This window comes from Lissotriton vulgaris, chromosome 5, assembly GCF_964263255.1.
Source record: "Lissotriton vulgaris chromosome 5, aLisVul1.2, whole genome shotgun sequence".
NCBI classification, from domain to species: domain Eukaryota; kingdom Metazoa; phylum Chordata; class Amphibia; order Caudata; family Salamandridae; genus Lissotriton; species Lissotriton vulgaris.
In genome coordinates this window covers 274,609,121-274,634,935 of record NC_141693.1, presented here as the reverse complement: position 1 = coordinate 274,634,935, position 25,815 = coordinate 274,609,121, and the positions used below count along the sequence as shown (strand labels likewise).

The 25,815-nt window shown below is 45.2% G+C and overlaps 1 protein-coding gene across 1 annotated transcript in view; it reads left to right on the top strand.

The window, feature by feature from the left end:
• The window catches only part of SPSB1 (splA/ryanodine receptor domain and SOCS box containing 1), a 122,282-nt gene extending 102,663 nt beyond the window's left edge, over window positions 1–19,619 (top strand). Inside the window, exon 3 of the mRNA XM_086921395.1 lies at window positions 17,672–19,619. Within this exon, the coding sequence (XP_086777521.1) occupies window positions 17,672–17,799 (128 nt within the window). The 3' untranslated portion in view covers window positions 17,800–19,619. The remainder of the gene's footprint in view (window positions 1–17,671) is intronic.
• Window positions 19,620–25,815: the final 6,196 nt, after the last annotated feature.

The window sequence follows — 25,815 nt, the reverse complement described above, 5'->3', positions numbered from 1 at the left end:
AGAAGGGTTACTACTCTCAGTACTTCCTCCTACCAAAGTCTTCCAACCTATACATGATCTCTGCCAACTAAAACGATTTCTGAGGAAAGGCAAACTCAAAATGGTTACTCTGGTACTTTCTTCTCTGTTCAAAGGAGACTTGATGGTGTCTCTGGACTTCCCGGATGTGCAGTCTTACAGGTGTAGCCTGCAGGGGGGTCGGACCACTTCACTTTGCCATGCTTCCCTTTGGCCTTACTTCAGTCCCCTTGAATCTTTTCGAAAGTGATGGTGGTGATCACTGCCCACCTTCCGAGGTCTGGGATAAATGTGTTTCCGTATGTCGACAACTAGCTACTTGACACATGGAATTTTTCATCAATGAGCTAAAGTCAGACCCACCGTTCCCTCTAGGCCGCGCGCACACCTTCCCTGATATCCGCGCGCACCACCTAGCGTGGAGCGTGCACACGGGACGTCGCTAGAGTCGCGCCGCCCGCCGCTTTTAAAAAGCGAGCAGCGCGAACATGAGGCACTTTTCCAGTGGCGGCGCAGCGGGCGTGAGGAGTGCAGGTAAGGAGGCAGTGGGGCTGGTGGGGATTATGGCGCTTGCGGATGTGTGGGAGCATGGCACTGTGGCCTTTGGTTAAATATTGCTGATAATCAGAGCCCCTTCATGGGCTCCGATTAACAGCAATACTTAAACAAAATGCCAGTCTGCCCCGCGCTTTACTAACAAAAGCATAGACACTTTCCAAACACAGCGCGTACTTTAGCACACGCTGTGTTTGGAAAGTGTCTACGCTTTTGTTAGTAAAGCGCGGGGCAGACTGTGGCATTTTGTTTAAGTAATGCTGTTAATCTGATCCTGTGAAGGGGCTCTGATTGTCAGCAATATTTAAACAAAAGGCCACAGCGGTTGGGGAAACTAGCGTAACAGAAGACAAGAGGGCAGAAAGGCACAAAAACGAGTGGAACACAGGATATGAAGGCACAAAAAACGAGTGGGACAGGACATAAAGGCACAAAAAACGAGTGGGACAGAGGGTAGAAAGGCAAAAAAACGAGTGGGACCGGGCAGAAGGGCACAAAAAACGAGTGGGACAGCGCAGAAAGAGTGGGGCAGAGGGCATAAAGGCACAAAACGAGTGGGACAGAGGGCAGAAAGGCACAACCAGTAGGGAAAAAGGCACAAAAAACCAGTAGGGAAGAAAGGAACAAACGAGTGGGACAGAGGGCATAAAGGCACAAAAAACCAGTAGGGAAGAAAGGCACAAAAAACCTGTAGGGAAGAAAGGCACAAAAAACGAGTGGAAACCAGTAGGGAAGAAAGGCACAAAAAACGAGTGGAACAGAGGGCAAAAAGGCACAAAAAGCGAGGGGGAAAAACGTGTGGAACAGAAGGCAAAAGGGGCAGAAACAAGTGGCACAGAAGTCAGACGGGCACCAAAAACTAATGGCAAGGAGGCAGAATACAGAAATATAGCGGCAGAACGGGCAGAGAGGCACGGGGGCAGGGCAGCGAGGGGAACAGAAGGGAAAACTGGGCAGACGCGGGCAGCGAGGGGTACAGAAGGAAAGACCTGGCAGAGCATGGGGACAGCGAGGGGAACAGAGGGAAGAAAAAGGGCACGGATGTTAGTGCTGTCTGATTGCTCACTTTCCACAAGCCCTTGCGTACCAATAAATAATACACTGCTGTATGCATACATGTCCATACAAATAGACCTAATTCAGGCTGTCTCCCTTGAAATTGCCTCTACTTCAAAAGGCGTTTTTAAAATGAAATTGAAGTTGTACAAATTGCTTGGGGGTCCCCGGCTTCCAAACAGTAATGGATGTGGCATTTCCGGATTCTTTAATGCATGCATAGCATTTCAGTAAACCCAACTCACTGGAACAGCAATGGGATTTCCAGGCGCATGTATTTACGCTAATATCTTCATGGCAAAATTTGAATTGGACTAGATTCTTGAAGATCGTACCTGGCAAGAAGGAATCGTGTACTACAAACGGTACATTGATGATGATTTTATAATTTGGAAACTGCCTTCCTCAGAACTATTGCAAAATATCAAGAGTTTGAATCTAGCTAACCCAAGAATTCAATTCACTCACAAAATCAGTACAACATCACTACCATTTCTTGATGTCATAGTAGAGTTAGTGGGCAATACAATTCAGACCAGACTCTATAAAAAAATTAACTGATAAAACACAGCCTTGCTCTGTGGAAGTTTTCATCCAGCTAGTTTAATCAACAATTTGCCAATATCGAAGTTCATGAGGATAAAGAGAATATCATCTGACAATGCAAAATGTGTAAAAAGCTTAGAGGAACAAAAACAAAGATACTTTGACAGGGGATACCACAAAAAATTGTTAGAGGCGCAAATCGAAAAAATCAAAACAATTCCAAGGACAGAACTTTTACAGAAAAAACCTAAAACAGTAAATAAGAGGATGGTTTTTGTATCTAAGTATTCGATAGCTTCTAGAGATATAAAAAGAATAATTCAGAAACGATGGGAGATTCTACAAGTTGAAAAAGATTTTGGATCATTGTTCATTGATAAGCCTTTGTTCGCTTATAAACGAGCACAGAATCTGAAGGAACTGCTAAACAAACCACTAAGAGGACATTAATATTCAACAACAAACCTACAAAGGTACAATTTGATGTTTCAATTGCAAGAACTGCAATAATGTTATACTTGGAAATACTTTATTGCACCCACGTACAGGCAAAAATTCCACTGAGGCATACCACCAGTTGCAATTCTGAACACGTAGTTTACTCAAATGTCCATATGGGTTATTGTACGTTGGGAAAACTGATAGGAAACTCAAACTACGGTTGTCTGAGCACAAAAGTCGAATTCGCAATAAAAACAGCACTTCACCGTTGGCGAACATTGGATGGACGCATGGCATACTATAGCCCAAATGAGGGTTCAAATCATTGAGCTAGTACCGCAACGATTAGGAAAGGATAATGCGAAGATCCTTCTCCAAAGAGAAGCCTTCTGGATTCGCAAATTACAAACTTTGACCCCAAACGGGTTAAATGACAAAATGGAAATGATTTTTTTTCTGTAATAGGACCCTCGAGGGACTCGAAACCACAGTGATATGTATGCACATTTGACGTAACACACCTCACATACCTTCAGACCACAGAAACCTAAGCAGTCGCACTTGAGTTTAAAAAGGGTACACTAGTTTGGGACTGAGGTTTACTAATAAAAGATTGTATATAGGCAGGATGATGCATTCTAACTAATGTCTATATTTCGTTTGACCTGTAACCTATGAACTTCTGTTCTTTTTCTTAACTGACGTGTATTCCACTTCACTTCATTTCATCACACAGCCATAAAACTAGTAACATTGTATTTAACCCGCATTAATCAAGCAAGGAGTTCGTTTTAGGACTAAATAGCCGATTTTGACCTTTTAATAATGGCGCCCGTCAAACCTTTACGTTGATCAGTCCGTTGTTTACTAGAATAGTAACAAAGAAAGGACTTGTAGACTAAGCTCGATTCGATCGGCGCATTCAAACTCGGACATCGTACTCAACGAGACGTCTCTCAAACGGTAAGCTCTAAACTCTGAGCAAGTACTAACGCGTACTTCATAGACTTGAGAACACCCTTTTTTTAAAATGCGTTCACTTTTATACCCACAGCAGAACGTATATATCGAACTAGCGAGATCGAGATATCCTTTGAAGAAGCTCGCAGGTACACACTATCTTTCAAAACTCGATGCTACTTTGAAATTAGATTCGCAACGCATCGCGTATAGCTGACTAGTATTCGCATTTTTTTACTTTATACAGGCTTTCCCGCAAAAACACTTGTAAAACTCTCCACAGGTGAGCATCTTGACCCGCTTTCCTGAACATACTGTGCAGTCAATTTTTTATTCTTTTCGTAACAATTACCTTAATATATTTTGTTACAGACACCCAGTTGGTGAAGAATGCTCAGGTAAACTGACTTTTGGGTCAGATAATTAAGAGACCTATATTTTCTAAAACATAAGTATTAAAGTGGCATTTTCTCTTTAGATGTCACGTTGTCGTACAATAAAATCCACCTAAACAAAGTCGTGTGACCCAATACTCGTGGCAAGAATCGCTCAGCTGCATAAAATGTAGAAGTTACATGTTCCTCCTAGACATTGAGAGTAACTGAGTTTCTTTCTCTTTTCTTTCCTTTCTTCTAACAGACCCCTGACGAAGGGGCTTCAGCCCCGAAATGCATTGGGTTTTTTATTGCATATATTATTTAGTATGATTCATGCAAATAATGACATAATGGAAATGTGAATTGTTTATTGTGTACAAAATTATGTCTGATAATAAATGAAATCGTGATGCTCTTCCTATAATAATTTGATAAAATTGGTTTGAATGCATTACTGGATAATTTGAATTCATTGTAGTGCGTGCTAGAGTCCTGGTGACCTTGGGTTCCAGGCCATAAACATATTTCATATTTGCGAGACAACAACTCTGGCGCACCTTCAGACGCCACCACAGGTTCAGAGGGGACCCCATCTGGTTCTGCTACAGTGGATCGAGTCTTCTTCCCAACCCCCCGTGGGATCTATTTTTGTCATACCAACTCTACCTTCACTGATGCAGGTGCACCCGGCGGCGCCATCCCCATTGTGATTCCAGACTCTGATACAGAGCGGTATGGGCGGTACTCTACTATGACAGGAGCCTGAGCCTTCACCCCTTGGACTAGGACTCTGAGGAATGGGCGGGTTGTTGTACCCTGGAGAATACCAGCCATATGAGAAGACCCTAAATTGGACTGATGTGAGGAACTGGGCGAAGCCAATGTACTGGCTACATCTCAAGATATTCGTATGCTTTCTCCCCCTACATGGCTGCAGAGGAGGGAGCTTCATATACACTGGTGGTGCAGAGAGCAGTTTAGGTACTTGACCTTAATTTCCCCTTGGTGGCAGTCAAGAGTAACATCTTGACAAAACTGCTGCAACCGAGAGTCTCCACATTCGAACCGCTACACCTGTTCAATGACTCACTGATTTCTTTTCAGGGACCTGGACCAAACTCAACACAGGGGCTGCTATAAATAGGATGATCGCTAAAGCCCTGTTCCACGGGACCCTAACTATCTCACCCAAACACCCTACCCGAAGGGTTTAGTGGTCCAAAACTCAGCATCCCAAGACTTCTTCTCTACTGCTCCTGCCCATAGGGAATCCAAGAGACTGGTCTCTTTGTCAAAGATAGTTTCTTCCCCCAGCCTGGTATTGCGGTCTGTGAGCACAGAATGTTTTTGGGGCCGTTACTCCCACACTCTGTGGGACACTGTTGAGCAAGTGCTGCAACAGCTTCCAAAGGAAGCTTGGGCTGTCCTATTTCAGGTCGTTGCCGATGGGAGGGATGCAGCAAAGTTCACAATACGAAGTGGACTCAACAGATTCACTGTGCAGAGCGGTTTAATAAACTGGCCCTGAGGCGCCATGCCTAGTTGAGGACGACTGGCTTTGAGGGATGTCCAAGCTTCCCTTGTGGACATGCCCTTTGATGGCACCAGTCTCATCAGAGACCAGTCCGACTCTGCTCGAACTTCAAGGACCGTCTGACTACTGCGAAGTCCTGTTCCCCCACGTCACCCCCCAACCCACCTTTTGTAGCTACTGAAGGGGCTTCCAGCTGTGCCAATTCCCTCCCAGCCACAGACCAATGCATGCTTCCCAGCCTCTGCGTGGACAAGGGCCAGTTAGCCAGTGGTCTTTGCAGTGTTCTCTCTCTGGGCATGGAGTTTGGTATCATGAGCTACTGAGCATGGCAATTTAACCTCTTATCAGGCTTCTCCTTTGTGGGTGGGGGAGAGCATCTACTGTCGCAGCGTAGGGGAGGGTTCTCTGCCCGAACCTGTCCACTCCACCACCTTGTGTGGAAATTGAGCAGCGGGCGTTGACAGCTTCCGACCTTCCTCCCGAAGTCTGTAATGTAATTTTAGCAGCCAGGAGTCAAACCACCAAGACTATGCACCCATTGGAGCAAATTTGTGGCATGGTGTGCCAAACACATTTATCCCTTTTCTTCCCCCAATCCTCCTTCCTAAAGTTTTACTCTTCATTCCCTTGAGCAGCAGGGCTCTGCTCTGGGCACTCATAAGGGCTAGCTGTCTCCTTTTTCTGCCTCTTTTTTGCAGCTGTCTGACCAACTTTCATTATTCAATTCCTCTACTGTACATAGGTTCCTAAAAGGTGTTCATCCCACCCCCGTAACGCCTTAGTGGGACCTTAATTTCGCCTTGACTATTTAAAAAAAAGTCTAGCCATAACTGTACCCATAGGCTGCTGGCAATCAAAACAGCCTTTCTTGTGGTGATTACATCTGCCTGCAAAGTAAGTAAGTTGCAGTCCTTATCATTCCATCTGCTTTACCTGTGTCTATCCTGACGCACAGGGCTCCTTTCTACCGCAAGTGGTCACCCCATGTCATGTGAGCCAATCTATAGCCCTACCCAACGTTTACTCTCCTCCACATCCTGCTAAAGAAGAGGAGCGATTAAGCTGTCTGGACCCCAAGAAAGTGTTCTACCTTGACCGCTCACTAGCGGTCCGGGTGGTTGACTAATTCTGCGTGAGGTATGTTGGGGTTAAAAAAAGGTGAAGCAGTGCAGAAGCAAACCATCTCTAGATCGGTTATGCTCTACATCAAAATCTGCTACGTTTGCGCTTTAGGCAACTTCCTGAAGGCTTGTGAACCAATTCTACCAAAGCTAAGGAGCGCCCAGTGCATTAGCACGTGGACGTTTTGGTCTTGGATGTCCGCCAGGCAGCAATGTGGGCTCCTCTCCACACATTCACCAAACGTAGAGATGGGCACTTCGCCCGTTCGGTCTTGCAGGACTTTGTGTGAAATTGATCCACAGACACACCTCCGGGGAGGTTTTGTCTGGGTATCTATTCCAAGGTAAGGATTCTGCAGCTAGAGTTCTCTTATCGGATGAACAAGTTACTTACCTTTGGTATTTAACCAACTGATGAGTTGTTACCAAAGGCCTTCGCTCTGTGCCTTTGCATAGAAGCACAAGAGTGCCGTACCCAGCATCCCACAGGCCCCAGATAAAGACAACACCCAGGATCTCCAACACTACTCATAATTGAGGGGCAACCCCAGAGGTTGCGTCCATGAAGTTTGACTTTATTGAATGCAATGGGGCTGGAGGGCAGTGAATTTGGGGCATTGCAGCAAGAAAAATGGGAACCTTTAGTTTAAATTTAAAAAAAGTATGGCAACGTTGTTGCAACAGAACCTGCCCACTTCACCCACTGGTCTGCCCTAGACTGATCTCAAGATCAATCAGAGAACCACTTCAAAGGGAGTTAGTTGGGTGTCGTGCCCTGAACCAATCGTAAAAAGTCATAGCAGTTAAGATGCAACTCTGACGGCTGAAACAGATTAAAATCTGAGCAAGCCTTCAGCAAAGGACAGGAGCTGTGTCCACCATCGCAGCCACCTGCTCTAACCAAAGGCACTGATAAGACTACATCTGAGCTGAAGTCTGTGCTGAACCATCCACTCAATCTGCACCGAAGCAACCCTCGATTTAGAGGTTTGACTTGTGTAAGATTCACTGTGCTCCAGGTACCAAATGTCTTGGACAGTAAACCAGAGCTTCATACACCCTTCCACAGGGGAAAATCCTAACTGACCGTCTCCACAAGAGCATCCACACACCCTTTCAGATCCCTTAATAATAAATAGGCTTAGTTTCAAGGAAGAACTATTTTTAAGACTCGCAGTCTTATTCCAAACGGGATCTGGGACAGTCCCAGCTGTCACCACCACTACTTGCCCCTAGAGCTGACCTCTCCCAACCCACCATCGCACACCTCCACTTTTCCAATTTCTAAAGTCACTGATAGTCGGTTCACACCGACTCTGACCAAGACAACCCATTCACCCCCAAGGGACTCCTATTATGAGCCTGGAGAAAGGCCGGGCTCACCAGATGAGCCAGGCCTGGACCCATCCCCTTTACTGATACCACGATTTACAATGCAGTAATACAGTGCAGCCTCAATTTTGAAACTGATGTGGTGGAAGCCATCACTCCCCCCAAAAAGACTAACTGGTTTGTGTAGAACCTCCCAATGCTGAGTGGCATATTGAAAATAACCACAGGAAACTTTAAATACCTGTTCAGGGCTACATTTTGAACCCTCTGTTGAAAAGAAAGTTCAAGTCCGGTTCCTCCTGGCTTGCTGGTAGTTCATCCAGGGAGAAAATGACCCTCTGCACAGGCAATAGGCGATACTTTTCTTTCTGCGGTGTGGTTGATAAAGTATGTAATGGAGTCTAATCCGAAAAGAGGCCAGGAAGTAAGGTTTTTTTTTTGGGGGGGGGGGTTTTCAGCCAGAAGTCAAACATTTGTTGAATGTACCCTTCACTGGGTAAGGTGCACTGCCATGCAGATATCTGGACCCAGGTCTGCATTTTTGAAACTGTATATATGAGCATTGGCAAAGCCAATAGGTTTCACCTTTGCGAGATCCATTTGCTTTATCTGTATTTTTTTTTTCTTTAAATGGTGAACCGTGATGCAAGCTGCTGTGCTACATAGCTTAAAGTTAAAAATAGTAACAATATGACATTGGCAAACCTGCATATGTCTTTTTAATTTATTTATTTTACTTTAAGCTGTGCACGTTCAAACCTGTTCAAATTATTTTCCCTTTACTTAATTTGCAGTTTATATTCATGAACAAATGCCATTTGCAGTTGCAAGTGTGTCAAAGTGTAGCTAGTTGAAACACTGAGCATTAGTAGGCTGTGATGTTACGGCCAGAGTTGATGACTTTGGAGCTGGGTAACCAGGTTTGAGTCTCTGTACCGGCTCGACAGCCTGTGATTCTGCCAGTGGATTCCTCGCCTTGTGAACATCCCCCTGCGTCAGCAACGTTCGGAAAATTCTTTTGTAGCATGCCGGCGTGGATGAAGTCATAGGAGCACGGCATCGGGCGCGACTTCGACTGACGACACCGTTCCCTTATTAGGCCTACGTAGGCATGATATCAGTTCCCTTTTTTCCGCGTCGTCAACGCTAACTGTTTCTTGGGATCTTCTATTGTGTGGACAGTAATTTTGTTACTATTGTGAACTTTTATTCTGTATCTGTTGGAGTGCTGTCTTCCGTCGAAGATGTCATCTAAGAAGATGGGATTTAGGCCATGCGACTCGTGTCAAAGGATGATGTCCATTACCGATCCACATGGTGACTGTTTGTGGTGTCTGGGCTCGGATCACGATGTCAAGAGTTGTCGTTCCTGTTCGAAGATGAATCCAAAGGCTCTTAGAGAACGGGAGGCGAAGCTCCTTCTTGCCAAAATTAAGGGTAAGGATGCCAAGAGGAGTTCGAGGTCAAGATTAAGTCGATCGAAGTCTAGGTCTCGTCGGAATCTGCTTCGAAGTCTGCATCGGGGCATGCTTCGGGTTCCTCTAAGAAGAAACTTAAGAGGAAGAAGCACAGTTCGAGACACCATTCCGGCAGGGAGTCTGACTCGAAAAAGAAGTAATCATCTCAAAGACATAAGGGCATGATATCTCCCTCTCCATCTCGTAATCCTGAAGGTGAGGCCTCGCCTCTACAGTCTTGGGAACCGAATCCGGAATCTAATCGGTCTTCGGATCCGTACCAGTCTTCGGTGCATTAAGAAGAGTAAGTTGAAGCTCCTCAGGTTTCGGCGACTCCGGTTCACCAACCCGAGGAACAAGAGGAGTCTAATCCGGTACAACATCCTCAGGAGCAACCGGTGGGTTCGTACCCTCAGTTTCCTGGTCCAGGTCAGGATCCTTCGCATTTTCTAAACGCCATGTATGTCGTATATACGAGAGCAATGTACCCCTCTGGTGCACCGACTGGTCCCAGGGTTCCATTGTCTTTTAATCTGGGCTTGCCTCAAGGTTATGCTCCGGTGCCTTTCTTGCCGTTTATGCCGGCGCCGATGCCACCGTGGCGAAGCTCGGCTCCACCGATGTCAGCGACTCCGTACACTGCGTCGCCTGAGCGACCTCTGGATCAAGATCTAGGTTCATGCTGGCCACATGGCTGCAGCCGCGGTGATTGGCCCCAGGGGTGGCAGCTGCACTGTTGAGGCTTCCATCAGCGTCCCCGATAAGTGTGTGGGGGAGAGAGGGCTGTAAGTATGGGTGGGGCAGTGGTCCAAGTGGGCGGGATCGGCAGGGCACGGCGTGCCCCTACTTTCATTTAACCGAAAGTCGGCTCTACCCCCCCCCCCCGAAATTTTTCGTAGCTCCCTTAACCGTCCCAATCCCCCTCCCCCGACCTGCATTTGGCTCTAGTTGCGCCTCTGCTGTCTGGAGAAGGTAACAATAAAGATGTCATAACTCTGGTGATTCATTTCCTTCCTATCGAGAGATGCAGTGTCCACTTCTTCTGCTCTGCAGCTGCCCACCACCCCCAGCAGCTGCCCACACCCACTTTCTTACTCTGTCCTGCTCCTCCTCACTTATTGAAACTATTCCATTACAAATTCTTGTCTGATGTAGTATCCCGTCAAACTTTAAATAAGCCCATCGCGTATTCAGCTATACCAGACTTTTTGTCATGTAACACTATAATGAATCTGTCTTTTTTTCCCAATTTCAGTGGTTTTATGTAATCAACCTTAGAGATGAAAAGCTGTGCTGGCCACAGTGACACAGGAGTCTGGGGTTCAACTGCTTTACAGATTTACTCAATAGAATCATTCCTTCACTCGGCTATTGTAATGTTTGTATGAGACGCCAGATGCATCAGATTGTAAGATCTCAGTAGGTTAAGGGACTTGCTGCAACGATCCATGTGTAATCAAAGTCACTGCTTTCTTTCAAACTAATGGAATAGCTCAGTTGGTCAGTGTGTTTGTTGCAATGCACTGGGCGGGATCTGTATGTCACATGTTTGAATCCTAGAGTGCTATGTGGGCTCAAGCATATGTTAGAGATTTAGTGACCACCTGTAGGGCATAGGTTCTGTTACTGATAAGAAAGCGAAGTGTGTTATGGCACATGCTGCAATCATCTGATTGTCTGTTCTATGCCGTATGTCGATATTATTGGCTGAATGTTCACATACACTTCAAATATATGAAATATATTGTCCATTCAGGAGACCTGTTTTCCGTACCTACTGCTCTTGAGGTGAGCTGCAGCACATTATATTTTTGTATGTCAACCAGCAGAAATACTATGCTTGCCTGTTCAGAGGGCTGGAGCACGGAGACACAGCTCTGTTGGGCCCTAACTGACGTGTGCTCTTGTGCTGCAGCCACCGACCTCCCACCCCAACTCCCAGGATACTTAAGTGCGTAAGATAAAATTGGCACTGGGCCAGCTCTCTGCACTACTCCTTTTTGGGCTGGGCAACCTTTGGTTGAGCAGGAGAAGGGTTAGATCTGCCTATGGTGGCGAGAGGGAGTAAGTTGGTGATATACCCTTCCTAGGGCTGTGCATCATGGGGCCACCAGCTAGACTCAGCCTCAAACATGTCCACTCCTTTCAGTCAGATCACTGAATGCCCGCCCACTCCCGTTTGTGTAACAGACTAACATATCCAACACTCAAATTAATTTCATATCTCACTATACTAATTCACCACTAATCTTTCATGGGTTCCGGCGTAGCGCGCTAGTCACTGAAAAAGCGCTTCAACACCCCATTCAGGGGTAGGAAGCACTATATAAAGGCAAACCTTTTTCCCCTCTTCTATCCCTACACTATCCTCCTTGATCCATATAACTGACTAACATATCCGCCACTCAGATTATTTTTCATATTTCACTACACTAATTCACCGTTAATCCTTTATGGGTCCTGAAGTACTGTGCTACTCGCAGAAAAAGTGCTTAGATGCCACGTCGGGGGTAGTACGCGCTATAAAACCTGCAATTACAATACAATAAGAGTGGTCTCAAAATGGCCAGATTGATTTTATTCAACAAAACATTTGATTTTATTCACCAAAACATATTCGCTCCACTTTACTAAGTTTGCCAGTGAAGCCCTGCTTGTTTTCTTGTCTTTCTTTGAACGACATTGTTTTCCATGGGTGGAGAAGGGCACCATTCCTGGAGGTACTGGGTGCGTTATGTTTGCAAGTATATTACGTTTCTAAAATCACTTGCTGCCTCCTTCCAGGCTTCCAGCAGTTTAGCAAACAATACAAATTTAAGGATAACTCCGGTGATTAATGTTCCTAGAGAGAGATGGAGTTTTGTCAAGGGGAAGTTTTGTCTCGTGGAAACGTAGCGCAGAGGGTTAATGTGCCTGCTGCAAAGAACATGTACCATGCAGATCACAAAGTGCACATAATGTAAACCGGTCAGTGGGTTACTGCTTTTGTCAGAGATCCTTTTCTTACTGGCAGTTTATAAGTCAACATCCTAACATAGGATAGTGAGCTATTAACGGTCATCTAAGAGTTGCAATCAAACTGAAAGGTATAAATTATAGTTATGTTCCCCCCCCCCCAGTCTTTGATTATCCTAATGTTGCAAAGGTTGTTCATAAGCATAAAATCAATTCTGATTAAGGAGAACCCCCAACCATGGTATTACGTTCTAAATTCAGAGTTTGTGTTTCTCCAGACCAATCACTGTTAAACCATAATGCTTACTAGTATATTGTCAGGTGACTCCTTCACCTTGTAGTACTTGTTCTTATGTATTTTCTATAGAGTGATTTACACACATGACATGATTGATTGTGTGCAGTGTGTGATGTAAAGTGCTCTGACACCCTACACTGGTATCAGTGACGCAGTAAATCAAATCAAATGCATCTAAGCGAGACAGTGGTTATGGAGACTCGAGGGGCACTGTTGAAGGGTGTTAGCGAGGGAATCCATGGCGGAGGGAGTCATTTGGGGGCACCAACAAACATTGTCACACAGGGCCTCCAGTGTTAAAGCCGGCCTTGCCCTTGAGACAGTCTACTGCAGCCATTGGTACCTCCATTGGCCTTGTTTCAGCAGTAGTAGATGCAACTCACCAGGGGTCGGCGATGCAGGATTTGCACGCACACCAAACTTAGTTCACAAACTTCCCGATCTCGCTGCTTCATGAACAAGCACTTTAAACATGTGCTAGCTGCTCTGGGGCCACTGGAATTATGTAGCAATGGAAGACAAATGTATTCTGCAGTGTTGACTAAATTATGCAGCAAAAAAAGCTGCAACGTAATGCTGTATATTTTCTGATACTTTATTATTTTTACACATGCTAACAGAAGATTTTGCCTTATTAGTGGCAGTGCATCATACAAATGCAGCAGTGAGAAGCGTGATCAGTCCACCTTTTTAGGTCGAGCAGACCTAAAAAGCATGCGAAGCTGCTTTTGTCTGCGAAGACATCTTTTGCTGGCGTGTCTGGGGGAATGTGAGACAGCGTTAAAGCACGAGCTTCGCTGTCTCAGATTCCTCCTCGAGGGCGCGCATGTCGCCGTGCACATCCCCTGCCTCTGATTCTCACCTAAACACGCAGTCAGGCACACACACAAGCGCAGGCACACACAAGCGCACGCACACACAAGCGCACGCACACACAGCCGCACATGCACCCCACCCCCACACAGCCATGCACGCACGCTCACCACTCACGGGCGCGCACACACACAGATACAACCCCCCCCTCCCACTCACCGTGCTCCTTATGCCTCGTCCGTGTCCCTCTCTCCCTCGGCAGCCATTGGGTGTGTCTCGGCGTGGGAGCTCCACAGCGCTGGTGGTCACTCGGGACGGGACCCTGGACTTCAGCTGCCTTAGCGCCGGGGCTCCCTCTCCAGCAAAGAGCGCGCATGCGCGGGCAGCCCCCGCCCTCAGTCGCAGCCCAGTCCTGAGAGCTGCTTTCGGTTTCGCTGTAACTCTGTCTGAGGTCGTCCAACATAGGGCAATTTAAGGTTAGTCCACTTTATTTATTGGCTGTCCAGCACTGTGACTACATTTTTTTCTGATATGAGCTCATCCGCCTACAAAAATGCTTTACTGTGAAACACTTTAACTGTTGTGTGCCTGTCCTATCCGTCAATCCCTTATTTTTATATTTCTGCCAATTTATTTTGCATAAGTAATTCAAATAAATTGCACGCTGTCCAGGACTTGACCACCTGGTGTTGCCAGTGCGTATTCGTTTATGTATGCCCCTTTAGACTTAGCGCGTGACATTGGATGCAATGAATGTGCCTGTGCGGTTCCCTCTGGCCCCATGTAACATAGTAGCCCGGTCTTTCTTCCATCTCTACGGCTAGCAGACGTCATCCGACCTGCTTGCCTGTGTGACTCCGGTCCTTCTATCTCTCTGGCGTGGGCCTCCTCTGGGGGTTGTCAGTGCTGTTGCTTGTGTTCTGTGGCGCGTGCACACTCAGCCGTTTCTGCAGGTGTTTTATGAAATAAATAGTAGTAATCTGGGCTGGCTCCTCCACAGTTCTTTGTCCACCGCGCAGGGTTTTGAAAACGGCCCATGAATCTTCCTAGTTATGCTTCTGCGGTGGTAATTTATTGCTCTCAGCTGGTGGTTTAATTCGCTGATCGAAGCAGCTTTAACTTGAGAAATTTCTCGTCTTCTTTATTTCACCGTCATTTTTTTTACCATGCGTGAATTTAGTGTAGAAGAAAAGTGGCGAATTGACAGCGCTGGGAACGGAAGTCTTTAATTTCCCCTTCAAACTTTTTTTAAAATTCATTTATGCATTTTTAAATTTCAAGCATATGTGCACGGGAGCCAAAACTGCGTGATGTTTATTGTACCTATATGTACCCCTGGGCCGTCTTAGCTTTCAGTTGCTCTCCTCCTGTAAACCATTTGATTTACTTTATTGATGCTTATTGCCAAGATCAGCAGTAGTTTATATTCCACGGGCGTCTATATGATGTCTCTGTGGTATTTTCTTCAGTTTATCTCCTTACTTTCCCTCTATTCACAAATCTGTAAATTAATTCCCATTCTCCATTGATTTGCTTGCACTGGTTTACCAGCGGCTTTTTTGTACACATTTTTATTCTGGCGCTCATCTTTCTCACAAATTATACTAGTTCCAGGGGATGATGCACATGCCATTTCCCCTAGGTCCTCCTTGCATAATAGTGCTATTGCCATTATAAATTACAATAACTTTTATTTAAGTATTAATTAAAAAATGTTAAAACCATTGTTATTTGTAATATCAATACATCTAAGTCACGTAAATACAACACATATTTCATTACAAATGCTATAGGTTTCACATTTGCAAAATTTGAAACTATTGGCATTGTAAATGACAAAGCTATTAATTTCGCTATTTTCAATACCAGCACATAAATAAAACATGTAATTTACAATACCAATAGCTCAAACTTTCCTAATGCGAGACCTATTGCATTGCAAATGCTTGTTTAAAGGGCTGTCCACTTCACAGTAACACAAGTCACGTTTGTTTGTAACTTTTGATCCGTTTGCGCTACAAACAATTTATTAGTTAAAATCGTGAAATTATGCAGCAGGTGATGCATTATGTGGCAAATATTGCAAAGGCATAATTGTATAGAAAACCTTTGCAAACTAGGATATTTTGTCTCATGTTTGAACTAGTCTTGTGGAAAAAGGGAGAAGTGCTAATGACAAACTCCATGGCTCTGAGACAAATGGCTTGTGATTCCACTTTTGCATATTTGCGACATTCTGTGATTGGAAAAAAATCCCACTTTGTTAATGTATTTTAATGTCAATAACTCATATTAAACCTCAAATGTGTATCTATTGGCTGAATTAAATAACTTAATAAGCTGTAGCTGGGTAGTCCTATGCCAAACCAAGACAAAAAATTTGAATGATTTGCTATTTATGGCCACACCTCTGACCCCGCCCACTGACCTAACCCTTGTGGTGTTCCCGCCCGCTGATCTCCGCCCACAGTTACCCTACTTTTTTCCCCACTTCGACCACTGGGGTGGGGAAAGGGGTTAAAGCACAGATCAATTCATTAGGGCATTAAGTGACCATCTAGTTAGTAATCAATTTGCCGCACTCCAGGCACAATCCGGGCCCTTTCGACCCCTCCCGCCCCCTGGGCCGTCTTCGCTTTCAGTTGCTCTCCTCCTGTAAACAATTTGATTTACTTTATTGATGCTTATTGCCAAGATCAGCAGTAGTTTATATTCCACGGGCGTCTATATGATGTCTCGGTGGTATTTTCTTCAGTTTATCTCCTTACTTTCCCTCTATTCACAAATCTGTAAATTAATTCCCTTTCCCTCCTCCTTTTTCCCTCGCACCTTCTCCTTCCAATCTTCCTTGTTGCCTTAATTTTCTCCTCTTCCTGTCCGTATTTCGCTATTTTTTGTTGATCGTACTCCCCTCTTTTCCCCCATTTCATCTTCCCTCCTCTCCCATCAGTCTCTCTGCCCTATCCCTTCTTGTTCATATACTTTCTCTTTATACATATTCTCTCCTCATTCTTTCCCACCCATGTACCCATACATTCATTATCTCTCCTTCACTTCACATCTTATCTTTCCATTCACCACTTCCTTTCTTATCTTACGCAATCTCTCCGTCCTTTCTCTTTTAACATCATTCTTCTGTTATCTGCTCATTGTCACTCATACGTTGTCACTACCCCCTCTTACTTGCAGGGGGAATCCCCCTACTCATGTTTCATTCTCCTTGTCTCCAGCCATTCTCTTGTCCCTCTTTCTCTCCACTCACTATATCATACGTTTCTTTCTATTTCTTCTTTCCTTCTCTTCTGGCGTCCCTCATGCTCACTGCCCTTTAGCCCTCTTGAGATTGCGCTGTTCTAAGACGGCCCAAGCTTGCTACAAACCATCTTTTTAAATCTGGCCTTGTCTTACTGCTAGACTGAGTACGGTTGTTCAAAAATAGAAGTCCAGTGGAAAGGTTTTGCAAAGGAAGCTTTGGGTGAAATTCAGCCGCGGCCCTTGCAGGTAAGAGCAGTGGGTGCAGGTGGGGTGGGATTTCGACAGCCGACGATGAGACAAAATTATTTCATTTTCACTCGTGGTCGTCTCTTGAATTCCCCCCCCCCCCTCCAATGAAATTTCCAGCTTTAACAAAATTAAGTTGGAGAACCTTCCCACATAAAACAAGCATTGGCATAGCCAATTGGTCTCGCCTTCGGGACCTTATAAGTATTTAGTTATACAGCACATATCCTTACAGCAACATTAACTGTTGCATAGCTAAACACTTAAAAGGTCCAAAGGCGAGACATATTGGCTTATATGCCAATGCTGGCTATCATGCCCCCACTCTGGGAGAAAAATATGCCCTTGTTTTCTTCAACAATGGCTAGCAGCATATTTAAAGATGGCAATGGATGTATTTTTTATTTTGTTTTTTTTGTTGAGACTGCAGATTTGGCGAGGCCTTCAGGCAGTGAAGTGGATGTTTAAACAGTTATAAGCTAAATATGCCATTTAAATGTTAATTTGATTACATTTTATGCTGTAAGTAAATGTCACTGGTTCTTCCAAGGTCCTAGTCTTCAAATCGCTGGGGCAAACCCGTGATTTGGATAAATATTGATGCTGGTGAGGGACACTACGTTGGAAAACCACCTGTTAATGTGGGGTAGACTGTTTTAACATGAAAATCGAGGACTGACCCTAATCTATTGTCTCTTCTCTTGCAGCTGAACCTTTGCCTCTGATGGACCTCTGTCGGAGGTCTGTGCGCCTTGCTCTAGGAAAAGACAGACTGAGCGAAATCCATAGCCTTCCACTGCCAGGCTCTCTCAAGGGCTATTTACTATACCAGTGACCATGGGATTGGCATGGCTCTGTGCTCACAATGTGGACTTATCTAGCGCTCACAGCCAGAGTTGTGCCCTCAACTCCTGTAACCGACTCTGCTGCTGAGGTCCTCGTCCTGCCTGAGAAGTACATCCAACGGAAGGGCTCTAACTTTCTTCTGTCCAGCATGTTCCAAGTATTAGAAGGTTCTTTTGGTGGAAGTAATGTTTCTGCTCATAGTCCCAATTAAGCTTGTGCCACCCTTTTTAAAAGGCTAGTGGATCAAGAGAATGCAGAATATTGATGCAAAACACATGGTAATGGCTTGCTTTCGTGGAGTACGGACGGTAGTTGGTACCGGGGACTGTAATGAGGGAGTTTTGTGATCTGATCATGGGAGCTCTGGCATCAACGCCACATACCACCATTTTTAACCTGGTCTTATGCAGATGCTTCAGTTGAGTCAATGCTTCAAACCTGGCAGCTTTTTCGTTTCAGAGCATAGTAATTTATTCAGAATGAAGGTCTTGTTTCTATGTTCTATTTGTTTATGTATTTTGGTCGTTTTATCTGTCGTCCCAAAACTTAACACTAAGCCTGGGGTGAGGACGGGCATTGCGGTTACGTTTCTCAACTTTGTGTTGCAGAACATGAAAAAAGAGCCGCCGTGGCTGAAAGAATTTGCTCCTCACCTTCACAATTCAAGTGCAATACTGACTTTAAATCCTATCCAATTAGGCTGTTTTACCCAGAAAATCCACAACCCTGCAGGTGCAGTGTAGGATAGATGTTTATGACCAGGGATGAAGACATTGCTGCTTTGCTGATGAGAATACTATAGTGATTCTTGCAGGATGTGAGTTTTTGATGCTGCACTTTATATTGGTGAGCTGCTGGGGAGTTGGTGCCATCACCTGTGAGTAGGGCAGGCGAGGCGGGGAAGAAAGTTTCAACTATTAACCCATTTTTGCTGATCAAGAATTTGTGTGAACCTCTTCAGGAATGCAGGTGAAGTGGCATTGACTTGTCAATATACTTTGCCTTACACAGCTGCGTATCCTCAATGCCTAAAGGAAATTGCATTGGCACATTCTCATTCTCCACATCCCTGCTGCATTGCGCTTTTCTTTTTGGTCTGTTCTTAATGAAGTACAGTGGCAGAATGCAACCATGCTCTGCAGCTTGTTTCCAATACGACCTCAAGCTGTAGTCTTGAAAGTGCCCCAACCTTATAGGTGCACTGTTCATTTAGAAGCCTGGCAGCGCTGGGATCTGTATCCCTTCTGCTACATTGCGCCGATTGGTTTGGCCTTGCTGGACTGGGCTCCCTACCAGGTTCTCCCCTCTAATCTTACCCCGTTTTACATTGCACATTTTTGTCTGGGACTTTGTCACAAAGGTACCATTGTTGGATGAGTTTATCAAATTGTTTAATATATGTTGAATTGTGAGTTTGTATGTTATTGCCTGCTTCTTGGTACCATTTTTTTAAATATGAAGTATATTTTTTAACGCACAATGGTCCCAAGAAATTTGTTGTTAGGACATTTTCCCTTCTCCGTTCACTTTTAGGAAGGTTTTATGCTTTGGGGTGTTGGAGGGGCCTTCCTGGTAGCATTGGATGCCTAAGGAGTTGTAACATGGCTATTGAAATTGCTGGACACTCTTGCCTTTTTAATGCAAGCGGTCTTCCGCCATTGCTAAAGTGGGCACAGGTTCCCCAAACTCTTGTCTTCTTCCAGAACCGTGTTTGTTGCTTGTACAGTTTTAAAATGTCTTTCTACCTTATTCCTGTAGATAATGTTAATTTACCTAATAAAGAAATAAAAGTTTATTAAATATTGAAAATGTTGATCTGTCAGCTGTTTGTAGCTTAAGCATTCACATGTGAATTGCGATTTATTTTGTATGAGTTTCAGCTTGTTCAAAAACTTTTTCCTGTTTGCTAAACGTTTGTTAGGTTCCTAGCTAGAAGACTCCGAGTGGCATGCAATTCAGCAAAATTAACCTGCAGAGATTGTGGATCCCTGATTTTCTAGCTGGCTGTGCTTGGCTTAGTGGCCATCCATCTTCAGATCAATCATTACCCCATTACAATACCTTCTGTGTCAACCACATGCTTTATCCCTTTAAGTACTTGTTTTGTTTTACTAATGTTGGCTTTTATTCTGTTCATCTTTTTCTACAAACTTTCCTTCCGATCACTTTGCATGAAAGATGGTTGTCAAGAGGACGCCTTGTCATTTATAATCTGGGGGGAAAAAAATCTTTGTCCTGTGCAGTATTTCAGGTCATACTTGACGTATGGACTTGTTCTGAGATATTGAATGGGGGACAGGGAGTCACTCCTTCTACAACTGTTTGCAGCTTCTGAATATTAGTTGCATGCTATGCATTTTTTTAAATCTTTAAAAACTTTTTTTTTGACAGTCAACAGAATTTTTCTTTTCTTATAAGATAGTAACCTTGTGTTTGAGGCATGTATGGCTGTAGATGCATATGCTTTACATACTCCGGTCATCCGGTGTTGGTTCTGTTTGTGTGCAAGTTGTTTTTCTTCAAAGGTCTTTCGAGTCACGAGGTAATGTTACTCATCTTCTTATTAAAAGTGCGCTTAGGCATAGAGCCCATTGTTAGATGTATTTATTTGAAAAGTTTAATAAAGCGCTAACATGACCCTTACTTGTATCAGAGCGCTGTACAAATTGGCGAAAGCAAGAGTAAAACACAATGGAACAAATGAGGTATGTTAACAGCCCAAGGTCAAAATGGGGAGGGGGGTGGGGGGGGACAATCGAGGTCAAAGGGGCAAGGGAAGTCAGCCAGTCTGGAGGGACTAGTACGGTTTCAGAAGGTAAATAGAAGAAAACCAGTGAACAGAAAAGCATATTAAAATTTGAACAAGCGGTATTGAAGAGTATCAAAACTGGAGAAATAGGAGGCTTGAGAAAGAAACAAGGTTAATGTTGTTGAGCTCTCAAGATTAGCCATTTGACATGTTTCTTGAAAGATGCAGTAGATGGGTGGATCTGATCTCGGGAGGAAGAGCGTTCCAAATTCTTGGAGCAAGACCAGAGACGGCAGGATTGTAAGTGCTTTTCTTTTCCACTTTGGAGGTTTCAAAAATGGAGTGGTCGAGCTTTTTAATTTCCGACTCCAGGCAGATAGTGCAAGCTTTTTTGCCGGGGTGTTAGCGTCAATGACGCATAATGCTATTCATTACATCTTGAAACTTAGCCTAGCTTCGATAGACAGCCACTTTAGTTGAATTAGGTCTGGTGTGATGTGGTCATGCTTTCTGGAGCCTGTCCGGTGTGTTTAGAGTGCCTCTGAGCGGAGCCAAACTAGTTTTTGGTAGCCCAGCAAGGGTCTCAAACCATATTCGAGACGAGAGAACTAGGGATTTTACTGCAGTTTGGATGTCCTCGAGCAGAAGGAAGGGCTTGATTTTCTTAAGGGTGTTGAGCTAAATTTTGGCTCCCCTGATAGTTGCACTGATGTGAGGTTGCATATTACAGTGTTTGTCCAAGGTTATACCCAACTATTTAGTAGCGTCAACATGAGTGGTGCAGTTCAGAGTAGTGCATTGTTTGAGCCAGTTCAGGGTAGGTGCAGAGTGGTTGTAGTGGGCAATCGGAAGGAATTTTGTTTTCAGAGTATTTAACAAAAGATGGTTCTGCAACATGTAAAGTTTTTATGCCTACTGGAAAGGAGATCTTCAAGTACAGTTTTGTTTCATCAGCATACATGTGGTAATGAATGTTAAAACGGTTCAGAATATCGGTAAGTGGTTCCATTAAAAAAAAAAGCTGAAAAAAGGTGGTGAAAGTGTGGATCCTTGATGTACTCCAATAGAGACTAGGGTACTGGTTGCAAGGGAATGATTAACTTGGATTCTTTGTTTCCGGTTCTGTAAGAAAGAGGCAAATCAGTTTAAGACCGGTCCCGAAAGACCCATCCTATGTTGAAGAGCAATCAGGTTTTCATGTTCCATGCTGTCAAATTCGGAGGACAAGTCCAGAAGGATCAGAAGCACAGGGACATTTTGATCAAGGGATTTTAAGGCGTCATCGATGTGAGCTAGTGCAGTTTCATTACTGTGCCCTGCTCTGAAACCAGACTAGTAGAGGTCAAGGAGTCAAATTTCTCTGTGGTTTCAGAGCTTCACGTTTGTCTGGATTGTTTCAAATGCATTTTCTTTCCTCCTGTATCGAAGTTCGGAACACTTTCATTTGTCGGCACTTTTCGATCGCGGCCTTCTGGCCTCTCCTGTTCAGGCAACCTTTACACTCCTTCGACTCCATTGTTGATACTCTCCTGATGGAACAGATTCAATGTAGATTCTGGCCCAGTACCCGCAGACTGACCTTCACGAGGTCTTCAATCTGGGATTATTCCCTGAGCACAGAGAAGATTGTGAGGCCTGTTGATCCTTTAGATCAAAAAAAGACCCAGAATGACAGTCTGGTCATGGCACAGAAATGCTGAGATGTGAAATCTAACACAAGCCCGATATCTTTGGACAGGAAGATGTAAAAAAAAGGCAGAAGATCTCTAGGCCTCTGTGGCAGAAAGAGAGAACCTTTTCGTTTGGAGATTTGGACTTAATTTGGAGTAGTACGATCTGCCATCAGGTCAAGGTGCCATGGGAACTCAAACCCCTCACCTGTCCACATTAAAACTCTTGGTTTCCGCAAAGCAAAAGGTTCCCAGGCTGCCACAGCCATCTGGCCATTGTCTGCATCAGGATTCCACTTCAGCTGTCCACCCTGTGGCTCGGCACCGATAAAGCCTTCCAGTTACGTGCCGAGATTCCATTTTCGGCTCAGACTTCTTTAGTTCCTGAAAGTAAAAATTGTTCTGTTCCAAAACTTAAATCAGCTCCTGCTACACTTCCAGAGCCTTTTATGGAAACCATGCAGGATATACTAGTTTCGAAACAAAAACTAATCCTTATCCATCCAAAGACTGGCCACATTATTATAAACTCAGAAGAACAATTAATGGGACATTCAGCACAAGGCCAGAGCCCTTCTAACCTCATTTCTCTCCAACGGTACCCAGTCAGTTGTACTTGGTGACTTCTACTCCCCTGTATTTACCCTTCCCTGTTTAGTGCCCCAAGGATCCTCCCTAAGTCTCGTATGCCGATGACTCCCAACTGGTGCTGGCAGTACACAATGATGGAGTAGCAGATGCGGCCAGCTTCCAGTAGGAAATGCTAGCCATCAGCTCCTGGATGGCACTCAACTGCCTAAAGTTGAACTCCGATAAAACGGAAGTAAGGATTACCCCAGTATTGGAACTTTCATAGATTCCCATGCTTTGTATCATTCCCCGTCGTCTGAATGGGAGTCTTGGTAACAAAAATACCATAGCTGTAGGTACAAAAGACAATGGAATAAGTTCTAGGCCTCATTCTCTTTTGTAGCATATCACCCTCTTTGTACAAAAGAGACCAAACTTTGGCATCAGCCAATCAGAAGTGCCTCCCCACTTAGAACCTTCCTGAAGGAACCTCAGAGCCTCAGATTTTCTACCGCACGTTGTGCTTAGGGAGTCTCCTTTGAGCTCTGCTCAACTGCTACTCTTCAAAAGGATTTACTTCAGGATTATCTTCAGAATCTTTCAGATTCACTTCAGGATTGTTGCTGCCTTCCAGGATGTCGGAAATTGAGAAGAAAAAAGCCCTTTTCAAGCCTTGTTCCACCTGTGGCAAGAAAAGGTTTTTTGTGGAGGATAAGCATAAGGACTGCATATATTGCCTTTATTCTGACCACCAGGCTGCTGACTGTAAGATCTGTCGCACCTTTTCAACCAAAACCCTCCGGGACCGTGAGGGTAGGCTCTTGACATGGCTTCAAAAGCTTAAATCCAGGAAGGAGACTGTCTCAAGTGACAGTGAGGATGCAGCGTCGATGTCTTCTACGAGAAGGTCAGTGAAGAGGAGTAGGGGTTCCCCTTCTCCTTCTTTGGGAAGATCTTCAAAGACCTCAAAAAAGACCCCCAGTGAGTCCGAGAGCCCAGGTCCCAGCAAATCTCCTCACAAGTGTAAAGGAGAGGGAAGGACCAACTACGCCTTCTACAGGTGAGAAGACTGCCACAGCCTTCAAAACACCTTCATCCCAGTCTTCTGAGAGGAGTTAAAAGTCCTCGAAGACGTCGACGGCGGAGTTCAGTCGACAAACACCAAAATCAGGTTTGACGTCGTCTACTATCCTGTCGACAGGGGGTTCATCGACTAAGCTACCGTCGACGGCGGGGGCCCCACCGTCGACGGAGAAACTGAAGACGTCGACGACAAAGGTGCCGTCGACGACAAAGGTGCCGTCGACGACAAAGGTGCCGTCGACGACAAAGGTGCCGTCGACGACAAAGGTGCCGTCGACGACAAAGGTGCCGTCGACGATGACAACAGCTGGCGTGTCAACAGTTTCTACGTCGACGACGCCAATCTCGCCGACGCGGATACTACCGTCGACAACAGAACCGTCGACTATATTATCCTCAGAAAAGAGTACCATTTCTGTGACGTGGATCACGCCAGAAATGACTTCTACGAGGAGTGTTTCCCCTGTTGCCGACCATGCTCCTTCAAGAGGGAGTCAGAGGAGGATGAACAGGATGCTTACAGCTATGCCAATAGTCCCTCCCAGCTTTTTGTCAAATGCCAGGACACTGACTCAGAGGGCGAATACGGCCACGAGGAGGTTGGTCATCTTCAGCTGCAGCAGCAGCAATCTGAACAGGAAATGGTTACAGTGCCAGCATCTTTCCTTACAGATCTGCATAAAATGCTGCAGGACTATAAATCTAAGGCAAGTAGGCCTCTTCCAGTTCCGTCTACGCCTACAGGTGCTCAGTCTTCTTTGACGCCTAATTTTCCGGCTCACGCTTCCCCGCAGCCTCAAGCGTCCTTCCATCAGGATTCCTCTGGATTACAAGAAGCCCATGATGATTCCTCGGATGAGGACCAGCAGTCAGATCATATATCTAATCCCGATACGGAATATGATGAATGTCATTGAACATCCCTCATCACCAGTTCCAGACCCGGCGGACTCCCCGCCAGCGGACATTGGGGGCTTCTATCAGCTGATGGAAAAAGCTGCTGCAAGATTTAAATTGGCCATGCCTAAAGTTACTACAGATTGTTATATGATTTTAAGGAACCCTTCCGGAAATCAACTAGGTCCATTCCTATTGTGGATCACCTATGGAAAGAGGGCATAAAGGCTATGAAACACCCGGCGACGGTGGTCCCTGTGCTACTGCGTCTAGATAAATACAAGGTGACCGATGATGCTCCTGCGGCTTTAACAGGGCACCCAAGGCCAGACTCTGTGATCTCGCAGGCGGCACAGAGAAAATCACGTAACCCTTCTGCTCCACTAACAACTCTTCCGGACAAGGAAGGGCGGAGGTTGGATAACGTGGAAAAGAGATTCTCATCGATGGCAAGTTTGCTGGTGCTAGCGGCTAATGCCCAAGCGATCCTGGGTAGGTACGACCGCCAGCTCTGGTGCGATGTGGCCCCGTACCTTGACCAGCTGCCTCCGGAATCTACGTCTGAGGCGAAGAAGATTTTACAGGAAGGAGAGGCGACGTCGATAGAAATCATCGACTGCGCAATGGATATTGCAACAACGGCATTCCGTTCATTGGCTGGAGCGGCAGTACTCCGTCGCCAAGGATGGCTTAAGGTTACTTTGTTTCGGCCTGAGGTCCAGAACAAAGTCATGGATCTCCCCTTTGATGGAGAAGCATTGTTCGGCAAACTCATTGACAACACCCTGCAAGAAATAAGGACACAGACTGCCAGGTCCTTGGGGACCCTTCAATACAAAGTCTCCTTTCAAGTTATCCAGAGGCAGGGGTGGTAATTACAGAGGATCCTTCCAACAGCAACGCTATTCCACCACTGGCTCAGGTTCCCAGCAATACTGTCCGCCTTACCCACAGCAGCAGGGCCAGTCTACCAACTACTCCAGGCCGTACAATAAAGGAAAGCAGGCTGGACGAGGACGGGATTCGTCAAAGTGCC